This window comes from Podarcis cretensis (genome assembly GCF_951804945.1).
Source record: "Podarcis cretensis genome assembly, chromosome: 15".
Taxonomy (NCBI): domain Eukaryota; kingdom Metazoa; phylum Chordata; class Lepidosauria; order Squamata; family Lacertidae; genus Podarcis; species Podarcis cretensis.
The window spans coordinates 8,305,994-8,319,041 of NC_137185.1; the positions used below are offsets into that span (position 1 = coordinate 8,305,994).

The 13,048-nt window shown below is 48.3% G+C and overlaps 1 protein-coding gene across 4 annotated transcripts in view; it reads right to left on the reverse strand.

Moving 5' to 3' along the window:
• AKAP1 (A-kinase anchoring protein 1) overlaps positions 1–13,048 on the reverse strand; it is a 44,004-nt gene that overhangs the window by 7,244 nt on the left and 23,712 nt on the right. For all 4 annotated transcript variants that reach the window (XM_079955517.1, XM_079955516.1, XM_079955515.1 and 1 more), the window contains 5 exons: positions 7,146–8,811; positions 4,875–5,008; positions 3,818–3,944; positions 2,468–2,595; positions 1,010–1,187 (listed from right to left, as the gene is read on the reverse strand). In XM_079955517.1, coding sequence (XP_079811643.1) covers positions 1,010–1,187; positions 2,468–2,595; positions 3,818–3,944; positions 4,875–5,008; positions 7,146–8,787 — 2,209 coding nt within the window. In that variant the 5' untranslated portion in view covers positions 8,788–8,811. The remainder of the gene's footprint in view (positions 1–1,009; positions 1,188–2,467; positions 2,596–3,817; positions 3,945–4,874; positions 5,009–7,145; positions 8,812–13,048) is intronic.

Below are 13,048 nucleotides of genomic sequence, written 5' to 3' on the forward strand. Positions count from 1 at the left end.
AAAGAAAGAAAGAGACTTCTGTTTGCTCCCTTGGCACCCTGCTCCTCTGACATCAGAGCAGCTCAACTAATAGAACTGAGTCAGGACAGAGAGATTAGAATAGAGAGATTTAGCAAGCTGGGCTGTGGCAAGGAACATTTTAGGCATTTCCCAGCCTAAGGACTGTTAATTGTTTGTTCGGTATATGCAACACCGGCAGCAGCCTGGAGGAACTAAACTTGTGTTGCTTTAGTTAGCAAGCTTAACAGCCAAAATGAGGAATTAAGATGGAAAGAAAACAAGAGGCAAGTGGGACCATTTTGAAGAATATTTAAAGAAGAGTGGTCTTAAGGTTAACTGGCAAGTGGGATAAGCCTATGGGCAGCAGCACACAAGACAAAGACAAGGAAAACAATAAACGGGGGAGAAAATAAAAGGAGATGTAGCAAATTAAGAATATGAAATAAGATAAATGGAAGGTAAGTTGCGAAGTGTAAGACTAAGGTATGATTTGTATAGATGTACCATATTTTTTGCTCTATAAGACTCACTTTTTCCCTCCTAAAAAGTAAGGGGAAATGTGTGTGCGTCTTATGGAGCGAATGCAGGCTGCGCAGCTATCCCAGAAGCCAGAACAGCAAGAGGGATCACTGCTTTCGCTGCACAGCGATCCCTCTTGTTGTTCTGGCTTCTGAGAGTCAGAATATTTTTTTTCTTGTTTTCCTCCTCCAAAAACTAGGTCGTCTTATGGTCTGGTGCGTCTTATAGAGCGAAAAATACGGTAATATGGAAAATGAATATAAATAAATAATAATAAAACAAACTTGGGTGCTTTTTTAAATTCTGCAAGACACAGGGGAGAGCAATGTTGTGCTGATCAAAGGCCTGGGAAACTACATGGGAAGAGCTGTGTTTGCTGGATCCCTTTCCACATCCAATGCAAGCGGCTTGTGCTAAGAGCCAGCGACGGTGGAAGTCAGGCAGATTCTACCAAAGGCGTCCCAGAGACATCGAAAGGAGAAGCACTCACCCTCCACCGGTGTCGGCATGGTGGGAATACCTGGCTGGGAATAGCACAGGTACATCTGTTGGTCTAGACTACGGAGGACGTGGTAAGTGGGGTGCGTGTGCTGCTGCACAAACAAGTGTCCCGCGTTGATTTGGTTGACCACGATCACTTCCACCGTGACCCCATCTGGAAGCATGAGCTGTCAGAGAGAGAACATGTTTTTCCACTCAGGTAACATCTTGGATTATTGCAACGAGCACTGCCCCTGAAGATGGCTAGGGAACATCAGTTGCTCCACAATGCAGCCGCCATGTTAATGGCTGGCTTTCCCACTTAGGTCTCACGTAAAACCCCATTATAAAACAGCAGCGCTGGTTGCCCATTCATTCCCAAACCCAATTCAATGTGTTCACGTTAGTGTTTAAATCCCTAAATGACTCAGGCCCCCAATATCAGAAAGACCGCCCCCGTTCCTACAGACCCTCTCAGGTGCTGAGATCGGCAAAGGAAACCCTCATGATAGCCCCTCCATCCTCAGAGGTTCTGTGTGTTTGTGTGTGTGGCCAGGGAGAGGGCCATAGGTCCCCCATTCCTCCCCTAGGGGGCAAATATCTTCCATTCCTGCCCTTCAAACGCAAACCAAACATAAAATTTTAAAAGTGCCTTAAAAAAAACCACACAACTGTACAGATCTACCCACACCTACACAAAGCCTGTTATATATGCTGGGCACACATTACACATTTTGAGAACCTAGGAGCAGTGGTGTGTGGTCAGTGGGCATGGGGCACCAGGCTAGTCCCCTAAATGTTCCTGGTAGAGCATTGAAGTATTAAAAGTCTGGCATCTCCTTCCCAAAGCCTAGGAACCTTCTGCCCAGCTTAGGGAGGCACAATGCTTGTGCACATGACATCGCCCTCACAAGCTGGCACCTCTGGCCCTAATTGTTCCACTACAAAAAAGATTCACTGCACGCCACTGCCCAGGAGTCTTAACTACAGAGACCTGCCGAAAAGGGGCCCACATGATACTGCAGCCCACCTACCAGTTGACCAACAGCTGGTGTCTCATGCAGCTCTTTAAGGGATTTTCCACCTTTCCGCAGGGCCTGCAAGACGGAGCTGTTCCGCCAGGCCTTTGAGCAGGATGCAGTTTGACTTACTTTCCTTTGTATAAAACAAGCCCGAAGGAGGCCCCCAACCTGCTCACAGGTCTTTGTATGATCAGTGGAAACAGTTGACCCCGGCAAGTATTAACCACTCTCAATTCCAACCTGATAATTGCCACCTGCCCAGATTTTAACTTGTCTGAATTAATTTTAAGATGTATTTTAATTAATTGATGTCGGTTTTATGCATATTGTTTTTATGATGTTAGCCGCTCTGAGCCCAGCCTCGGCCAGGGAGGACGGGATACAAATAAATTATTTATTATTATTATTATTATGCCCCAAAGATATCCCACAGACCCTGCGCTTACCCAGGAGGTCATGGGGAGAGAATGCACTGGCAGCGGGGGTGGTGGTGGAGCATAGATATTGGTGAGGCTCAGGTCCTTGAACTTCTTGCCAATCAGGCTCAGGGCTTTGTCGACGTTTTGCTGAGAGCCTTTTTGGGGGCAGGTGGGGGTGAAGGAGAGAAAAAGAGGCAGGCGCTTAGGAGGTTTCCAGAGACAAAGCAGGAGATCAAACTTGTCTGCATCTCTGTGAGGCAGGGTGATTAACTGTGCTCGTCACAACAAGAGTGACTTGTTCAAGGCTGCACAGATAACAGAAGAACAGCTTCTGCCAGGCTAGGTGGACCAACCATGTGACATGTAAGGGTGTAAGAGGAGTCCTGGTGCATTGGGCCAAAGGCCCATCTAGCTCAGCACTCTGTTCTCACAATTGCCCACCAGGTGGGGAAGGGCCATAGGTCAGTGGTAGAGCTCTATGACACTGGAGTTAACTGCTTATTAGCAAGAAAAGGGTCTGCACAGACCTGGTGGAGTGTCAGGCCTAATGAACACAGGAACTCATCCCTGGTAGGTCTTACCCCCCTGGACCAGTCAATGAGACTAAAGGTCCCTGCCTCCCCACAGCTGACTATGTCTCCTCCTCCACTCCAGGGTTTTTTCCAACGACCCAAGACTGCCCCTGCGTGCTTGTCTTTCCTCCTCCCGCTTCATGCCTCTTCTGGTTCTGGGAGACCAGGTGGGAAGGGAGCTTGTCGCAGCAGGACGGGGAGACACCTGTGACTCTTCAGCAGCCTGACTCATCTCTGCCTCTTGGCCTCCCTCATCCCACTCACCAGCTTCAGCTTCTGCCTCTTGACTTCTCTCTGTCACCAACTCTCTTCACTCACTGAGCCCTGGTACCTTATTAGCTTCCGACACCTCCTCCTCCCAGTCTTCTCCCTCTGACCACTCATTGTTGTCCCACCACCACTGCCTGAGTCCTGAACCTTCTTCCCTTGGGAGTTCCCCGGCTGGTTCCTCCCACCATTCCTCTGCATCCAACCAGGCCATGACACCTGGAAGGAAATCCTTGTCCGAAATCCTAAAGAGCAATTGCTAGTCAGTGTAGACAATGTTGAGCTAGGTGGACCGATGGCCCAAAAGGCAGCTTTCTATGTTCCTAGCTGTCCTCAAGGGAAGCCCCACAAGCAGAACCTGAGCGCAGCAGCCCTCTCCGCACCCGGGATTCCACCTGCAACTGGTGTGCAGAGGCATACTTCCTCCAACAGGGGACCCATGGAAAGGCAGCTCCCTAGACACAACCTCTTGGTTAGACACCCTGCTAGAGACCCAGCCAAACCACTCGCTCGGCCATCTGCCATCCCACCCACTCACCTTCTATATGGCAGATCTGGAAGTCCTGGGTGTAAGGTAGTGTGGAAATGTAGATTTTGGCACCGGACGTTTGTTTCAAGAAGCTCACGTACCTCCCCTGCTTCCCAATCAGCCGCCCGACTAAATGCTGCAGGGAACAAAAACAGCATGAAGGAACGTTCTGCACACAGAATGAAGCCGAAGTCGGTGCGTCCTGGCTGAACATTGCGAAAACCTTCTTGCAGTGGGCCCTGTTTGGGGTCTCCCTCACTGGAGGTCTCCAAGCAGACGTTGGAGAGCACCACCTGTCAGGCTGAAGCTCCATCTCAAAAGAGTTTGAGGAAGAGTCATAGCAGACAGAGCATCAGCTTTTCTGGTCCCAGGTCCATTCTCCAGCATCTCCAGGGATGGCTGGGAGAGCTGCTGCCAAGCCCATGTCAACAACGCTGAGCTAGATCAGATCAGATCCCTTCTGAGTTCTGAAGTCAGGAGAAATGACTTGCTGGGGGCTCTGTGCCAAGAGGGGTTACTTTTTCATCCTCTTTTTTATTATTTTGAGAAGCATTTGCTCTCTCAAGTTGCTTATGGTGTTTATGCTCTTTATGCTTAGCTCCATGCACCATCTTCTTACAACAAGTCAGCTACTCTTCCAAGCTTCTACACTAGCCAGGCCACTCCCCTCCAGGATGAGCTTCTTCAGGCTGCAGTAAGACACCCAAAGAAGCCCCTCACTACCACCCATCTACTTCTCTGTATTTTTAAACGCCTTGAGCAAAACTGTCTCCAGGATTTCTCCTCCAACCTGCTCTCTTATGGGCCCTGAAAGCTCCCCCAAAATCCCAGTTGCTTGCACAAACGCCTCCATGTCTAAACATGCGTGCTCATCCACAAGTCCTTGGGGAGACAGGATTAATATGAAGATGTATTCAACAATTCCTGCTTGGCATGTCTTATATGTTTCCATTACGTCTGAATGATTCTGCATTGATACAGCCATGTGTAAATATAGTCAACACACTTTCAGGTATGAAGCAAAACTTTGGTTAGGCCAGATTCTACCAGAAATGTGGGGCGTTACCTTTGGTACCTCTATCTCCCAGATAACAAGCTCTGTCTTATTAGAATCTGCTCCGGTCTTCGAATTCTGGCAGCTGTCCTTATTTCTGAGGGCACAGCCAATGTCCACTGAATCCATGCTATTTACATCCGAACCTACAAAGAGAGATAAGTTCCGCAGCTCTGAGGCACGTTACAGAATCTTATACATAAATAAATAAGTTTGAAATATGAGGAAGTATTAAGAGCCAGGGCGAAACTACACACCTAGCAGGAGTTCTGAAACAGGATCCTCCTTATTCTACAAAGCAGGGTGAGGGAAAGGGGGTCTTTTCCATTCATGGCACACCATACATTTAAAGCACCTCTCCCCTCTACAACACACACACACACACACACACACACACACACACACACTATGGGAATTGTCTCCTTGTGTTGTATGCAGACAAGGCCTACTCAGAATAGACCCAATGAAATTTATGGGCCTAGGTTAGCCATGTCCATTAATTTCAATGGGTCTACTCTTGAGTGGGGCTAGAACTGGATACAACCCTCTGCGAGAGGTAAGCTACAGCTCCCAGGATTCTTTGCAGGGGGTGGAATGTGCTTTAAATGTATAGCTTATGTATAGCCTGCATCTTCCCACATGCATGCTCCTGAAAGTGAATGTTCAAGAACCCATAGGGCCCTTACAAATTTTCCACTTTGCTACTGAAAGAAACTCAGGTGAGGAATGATTTGGCATAGAGTCATGGAGGGGAAGACCCCCATCCCAAAACAGCCTGAGCCAGGGTGTTCATTGCCTTCAACAAACACAGCCATCAATACAGCATTAAACACTAGAAACCAAGGCTGAAGTTCTACACACATTTAGATAATGTGACCCTACTGCCTTCCTGATGCTTGTGGACTACAAATCCCATCAGCTGGGGCTGATGGGAGTTCGGTGGCCAACAATAGATAGAAGAAGGCTGCAGGCTAGCTGCCCCTTGTGTCTAAGAGAAAGGCAATATTGTGAGAGGTTTGCGTTGGTTCACCAAAAAAAACTCCTCTAAAGTCATCTTGAGTTTAAGGACTGTTCACGCTAACCCACCTTGATAATTCTAGTAAATCTAACATACACACATACTTTACAGCAGAGTGAACAAGTTCTGCGGGGCCTCCTGAGCTGCCAGTTCTGTCTATAAATATAAATAAACACCATTCAGCAAAAGGGGACCTTTTAAGAATATATCTGGGTCCAGACCTCTACCAAAAGATCTTGCAGGTGAGGGGAGATGGAACACCTAACAATATGTTATCATCCTCATCATCAACAACAATAATAAAAACAATTAATTTACATACCGCTTAAAAGCCAAATGGAGCTTCTATGCAGTTTACAAGTACAAAACAAATCACACAGAAAATTTAAAAATAAACCCATGTCACTAAAATATGCTACTGAAAAAAAAAATCATCAAAACATGCATGGCTACACCATCCGTGCTGGCTTTCTGCCCATTTCCAGGTCCAATTCAAAGTGCTGGTATTAACGTTTCAAAGCCCTGAACAGCTCAGGGCCAGGTTACTTGAAGGATCATATCCCTCCAGATATACCTGCCCAGACTTCAATATCATCTTCAAAGGCCTTTCTCCAGATGCCCATACCAACCTGAGGCATGTAGGCAACTAATGAGCGGTGGGACTTTTTGGTGGTAGCATCCTGGTTGTGAAGTGCCCTCCCCAGAGAAGCTTAAGAGTGTTTTAACAGTTTTAGAATGCTTTCATTCTGTTTTTAAATTGTGGACATGTCTGCCGTCCTGGGCTCCTTCAGAAGAGATATAGAGTCAACATGCATACATACATCAGGAAAGCACCATGACAGCTCCTCTGACAACACTGGTTCCACTTAAGTTATCGGACCTAACAATAACAAATGAAAGAGCCAAACTCCATTTTAAAGCCTTTTAAGCTGCCTCTACATCTCACAATAGCAAACCTGACACATTCATGACAAGCTGAGAAAAGCAGGACTTTTGGCTGTGCCCCGAATCTGCTGCCAATACATTTCTAGAGTGACCCCAAAATTCTAGCGTTTATGTATTTTGAAGGAGAGAAAGCAAACCCTTACTTTTACACCCAGAGCAGCCCAGTGTAAGATGCCCATAGCTCTCCAAGGAAGCAGGACTCCATTTTATTTACACAACCCTGGAATCTTTGATGATGGGCAGTTAATGCTGCAAATAAATTTGGTGAAAAAACAAGAAACAGGACACATGCAAGAAAACCAGGACACAGGAATCCTTACCCCCTGAGTTGTCTGCATCCGCTTCTGCCGACCACGGCTGGTCGTGCCTCCGATGGGGGCAGTCATCCTTCAGCACTCCATTGCTGTACGGCACTTTGTTCTCCGCTAGCGTAGGGGAGGAGGGAGGCTTTTTGCTGGACGCCAGCTTGTGTTCCGAGTCTTTGAGCGCGGGCATGTTCAGCAAATCCAGGCGCTGCCCCAAAGCGGGAGAGGAGGTGCTTTTCAAGAGGTCCTCCGCACTCGCCCCATCTTCCGAGGTGCAGGCGCTGCAGCCAGAATCTTCTGTCATCGTCTGAGCGTCTTCCAACTCATCTTCGTGGTTTGCGGCTGGGTCGCCGGCAGGCTGCTCAGCGCTTCTGGAGTCCCTGGAGAGGCCGTGGCTTGGGTTTCCCAAGAGGCCGTGCGTCAAGTGGCTTGAGTACATGGCGTGGCGGTTGACGTTCTCTTCCAGCAGGGGAGTCACCTCTACGGCCGCCGCCTTCTCAGCGACACAGCCGTGGCCCTTGCTGCACTCTGCTTGGCCGGCAGCTGCCACGGAGATCTTCTCAACCCGGATGGCCATCTGAGAAATCCTATCCGACACGTCGCTGACCGACCCAGAAAGCACTTCCTCGGTGGCTGCCTGGATGACGTTGGAAATTATATGTATGGCAACCTGCTCAATCTTCTCGACTTCTTCTTTGTCTAAGCTGATGCCTCCCACCCTCGCTTTCTCCAAACTCCCCTTACAGCCAACATCTCCAAATCCATGGCGCTTCAACGTACTACCAGCGTTCGAACTGGACGTCTCTTCTTTCTGGGCCAATTCTGCGCTAGCAGGTTTGACGCATTTAGCCTCCGCTTCCATCTCTGTGGCCGCCGCAGAAGTGCAGCCACCACCAATCTCTTCCTTTCCAGCGGCATCCACAGAGGGTTGAGAAACCGCATCATCTGCCACTTGGGAGCATGGGGCGGCCAAAGAACCCGCATCTGAGGAGGTGGCTGCCACAGAACAGAGGCCTTCTTTCAAAGGCTTCTCTGGTGCATCATCCTGGACCACCTCCTCCAAACCGCTATCCCCAGACTTCTCTAAACTAGAAGACTTTTCTAGCAGAGCTGCTGCCGTCGAGACTGGTGATGGCACCCGGTCTGCCACTCGAGTGGCTGCCAGTGGCCTCTCGATAGACGCTTCACCAGCACAGGTACCGTCAGCTATCTGGGCACCCGGAAGGGAAGGCTCCTGTGCGGGGGATCTAGGTACATCTCGGCACCCCGTCACTTCCAGTTTTTCACTGTCGTCCTGAACCCTGTTGGATTCAATGGTTGTTTTTGCCGTGACAGGCCGGTCTCTTGGGGGGTCCCAGCGCCGAGCGCCACTTTCCAAAGGGGCCTGCAGGCTTGCCGAAGACTCGACGGTAAAGGCTGGTTCAGCAGGCCGCTTGGCTTCTGGGGGCAGGGGCGGCTGGCTGTTCAACGGCACCCCTTCTCTAGCGGAAGGCTCTTTCTTGGGGGAGCCTATCCTGTGTTCTTCTATGTTGGCCAAGTCTCGCCTGTCGTGATTGCTCGCACGCTCCTTTTTGCGTGAAGAAAACCACCACCACCCGATGAGCGCCAGCACTCCAGGGATGGCAAAGGGCAGCAAGGTGCGGAAGCGGAGCGCCATTTTGCAGATCCTCAGCGATTACACCTAGAGACAAAAAGAAACAAAAACACAGAGCGTCACGTTAAAGGCTTCAGTTTTCCTCGCACTGTTCTGAGAACATCTAAGCCAGCTGGCATGCTCCAGCATTCCTTGACCGCCATCGCTGACTATTGGCCACTCTGGCTGGAGATGATGGGAAGGACAACATCCAGGAAGTGCCAAGTTGGCAAAGGATTATTTTTGGCAACATTAACAACTGAGCGGCTGAGCTTGCCCAGCATTCACCAAAACGCCACCAAAACCTTGTGGCCTTGCCATTATGAGAGGCTGTGTAGCCAGGATCACACCAACAGTGCTCAGAAACACTCAAGACTAGCCTGCAATCAGGCATCCAAGCCGCAGAAGCTCAGAAGTCTAGTTTCTCCATCTTGAATAGCTCAAGATTTTTTTAAAAAATAAAGTTTCTACTCCTCAAGGGCTACGAAAACACCCTTGGAAGGGGGGGGGGTGATGCCTGCTAACATTTCAGAGGTACCTCTGAGGGCGCAAAGCAGGTTTTTTAGGAATTGGGAAGGGAGCGTGTTTTGATTTACAACTATGCAGAACCTTCTATGAAGACTTGGCTGTGAATATTCTAAGCATTTAAGATTCTTCCCTAGAAAGAGTTCAAAGGCAGCTCCTCGCATACAAAATAAGCCACATGATCAATACTTAAAAAAAAAAATCCTAACAAGTAGTAGGCAACATGATAGAGGCCTACAAAATAACAATGGAAATAAAAATGGGTTGCAGTGGGTCAGAGTGGCCCAGTCGGTTTAGCTGCTAGGCTTTGAAGGATCTAGGAGGCATATTTTGCCTAAAAGTGGGGAATGTTGGGTATTAAAGCAGAAACAGCCAACATACTGGCCTACGTAATATAGGAAGAGTCTGCTGGGTTAGGCCAATGGTCCAGCATCCTATTGTCACAGTGGCCAGCCAGATGCCCCAAGGGGGAGCCCACAAGCACAAACCCAAGTGCAAGAGCCCTCTCCCCACCTGCGATTCCCAGCAACCAGTATTATCCAGAAGAATACTGCCTCCAACCATGGAGGTGAATGGACTACAACTCCCATCAGCCCCAGCTAGCGTGGCCAAAGGCCAGAGATGTTGGGAATTGTAGTCCAACGGCTTCTGGAGGGCACCACTGTATTAAGGAACCCTCTGCCTCCCCGCATAACTGAGCCCTGCTGAATGCTTGGACTACTACTTTCAAATCAAAGACAACATGCATCCCCACCTTTGACCATGAAATATGCACCATCAACATATGCAAGCAGAGGAAATCACCCACCAGAAGAAAATCTGTGCTGCAAACACCTGGTTCGATATACTGTGCTGGTCACCTTTCCATAATCTTCCTTCTCAAGTGCTCCCCCCATGCTCTGCCCAGTAGCCCCTGATCTTCATTTTGACCTCAAGACCATAAAGATCACATGATGATTATTCGCTTTTGGTTTACAGGAGCAAAAATGTTTATAGTTGCAGATAAGGATCTCAAATACAGCAACATGCATCAGAGATGTTCGTCATAGATCCACAACAGAACAGAACAACACACACACACACACACACACACACACACACACACAGTGCTTTTTGTTGCACTGAATGTTGTACAACAAACTGTACGGCACAAGAAAGGCTGGACAACGGGGGACGTGGTCTATCTGTTGTGCATCAGCTTCCATCTAAAATAAATTTGGAAATCCCTGCCTTCATGAGAATCAGGGCTAAGTCCTACTCAGAGGAGACTCAATGGAATTAATGGACCCAATTTACTCATGCCCATTAATTTCAGTGGATCTACCCCTAACAGGAATATTCCACAGTCAAGATAAGTGACAAAAATTGAGGTTCACATTGTATTCTGCCCAACCTGTTACTTGAGCAAGAGCTCCCCTTGAGTTATAAAAAGACAAGGCTGGCATTCCTTTCCTTAACAGAGGAGAATCTGTGGGCCTTGTGGCTGGAATGTCAGGGGTAAACAGCTGCCCATTCAGAGAGCTGCTTGCTGCAGAACACTCTCACAGTTTACATTGGCAGCCAGCAGAGTTTGGGTGTCTCCAAGGGCACGGACTCGTCCTCCCAAGGTTGGAAGTGTAGAACCAGGAATATCAGCTCCAAGGTCTAGTTCTCAGAGAAGTGGGGCAAGCCTGTGTCCCGGCTGTACCTCATAGACTTGGAGCGGGGAGGCTTACGTGTCAGAACGATCTTCCATACAAACTAAATACACTCCCTGCATGCAAAAAGCCTGCATGTGGGGAAAGTGCCTGACCCGCTCTTTTTCTGCATGCAGAGGACGAGGTCTTTGTTGCTCTATGGAAGAGCCCTCCCCAACCCAAAAGTCTGGAGGGGTACAGCACAGACACAGGCTTGCCCCACTTCACTGGGAACTAGACTATGATGACAAGGTGCTTATGGAGTTTTCTAAAAAGATTCTCTCTCTCTCTCTCATACAGAGGAAAATCTGCAGGGATTTCTTCTATTGCCATTTAATGATGATGGCATCTTGAGGGCTCTCCAAGGGGAACCCAGGACACTTTCCAGAAGTAAGAAAGCAGAAGGTAAGCTGAGTGAGAGACATTCGAAGCATGCGAGGAGGGCGAGGGAAGAAGGCTGCATTGAGACAAAGCAGGTGCGAAGCCCTGATCTGAGCTGCTGGAGGAACAATCTGGGCTTTAAAAAATAAATTAAAAATTGCTTGTAACATTCCAGTTTATTATTTTTATTTTTATTATTATTATTGAGCCATGAGGACTGGTGATTCCCAAGACACAAGAGCCTCTCATTTGTGAATATTCCACCAAAGTTGGGCTTTTTCCAGCAATTTTGTCAGGACTCAGGTTCTCAGAAGCCAAAGGCAGGCTCTCCCCCTTATGTGTGATGAAGCAATGAAGCATTCAAGAGCAAAGCAATCCTCTTACCCACCCCCCTTTGGAGATGCTGGGAATAAAACTGAGCAACCAAAAGAAGAAGAGCTAAAGCAGCTTTAAGTTTATAAACCATCTGCAGCTGAAGGCTTGAGAGTGCATCACAGCGCATGAACATGAAAGGAGCCCAGCAGGATCAGACAGACGTCCTTCTAGTTCATCATCAGTTCTCTCCCACAGGTCAGCCAGATATAACAGAATCATAGCATTGTAGAGATGGAAGGGACCACGACGGTCATCTAGTTCAACCCCCTGCAATGCAGGAATGATTTGCCCTAAGTGGGGCTTGAACCCACGACCCTGAGATTAAGAGATCCTCGTGCTCTACCAACTGAGCTATCTCATGCCTCCAGGAAGCACACGACAAGGGAAGGAGATAGACAACAGCCCTCTCCCATTGCTGTCCCCCCCCATCTTCTGAGTTTCGGAGATATTCTGCCACTGAACATGGAGGTTCCATTAATTACGATGGCCAGCAGCATGAAACAGATCTCTAATAATAAAAGATGCGGCACCAATAACATTTGATTCTGCAAAGCGTAGATTTGCATTCAGGACTGCAAGAGGACAGAAAAGGCAGCAGCTGTTCAAAAATTAAAAGAGTGCCAAGACATTTAGGACAGGGGTGGGGAACCACTTGCTCTCCAGATGCTGCTAGAACTACAACTCCCATGCTGGCTGGGGCTGACGGAGTCCAACAAAATCTGGAGGGCCACAGATTCATCAACCCTGCTCTTACGAAAACTTACACTGCATATGATCTGTTTCTAATTAAGGGAGGTGGGCAAGGAGACATTCACGACACCTCCCCAGTTCACTATTCAGCCAACTTTCTGGAAACTTCACTAGAAATCACCCACAACAGGACTAGAAACTTGGCATGGGGCAGTGGGGTGGGATTCTATATGCATGCAAAAGGTGCTGCGATTCCCCAAGAAGTAGCTGTGTTGCCCTGCACCAGCCTCTGCTCTTCCCCTATTGTGCTGCTTCTCTCCCTACCTTCCAGACACCCTTGCTTACAAGGGAATTTAAAATTCCAAGTGTCGGGGATAATTGGCATGCAATGCTATTCAAGAATGCATTAACAGCATCCTGCACTGCAGAGGGTTGGAATAGTTGACCCTCGGGGATCCCTTCCAACTCTATAAAATATTCCTCTCTAAGGCAGCAAATATATATATCCCTGCATGTAGAAAGCAAGGATGGAAATGCTTCTTCTAGATACAGATTTACCACCTCAATGAGAACTTGGGATAGTCCCCTGCTCCCTCCTCCAGTAGGCAATTCCCTTAGGTCTGGTGTTGGGAACATGT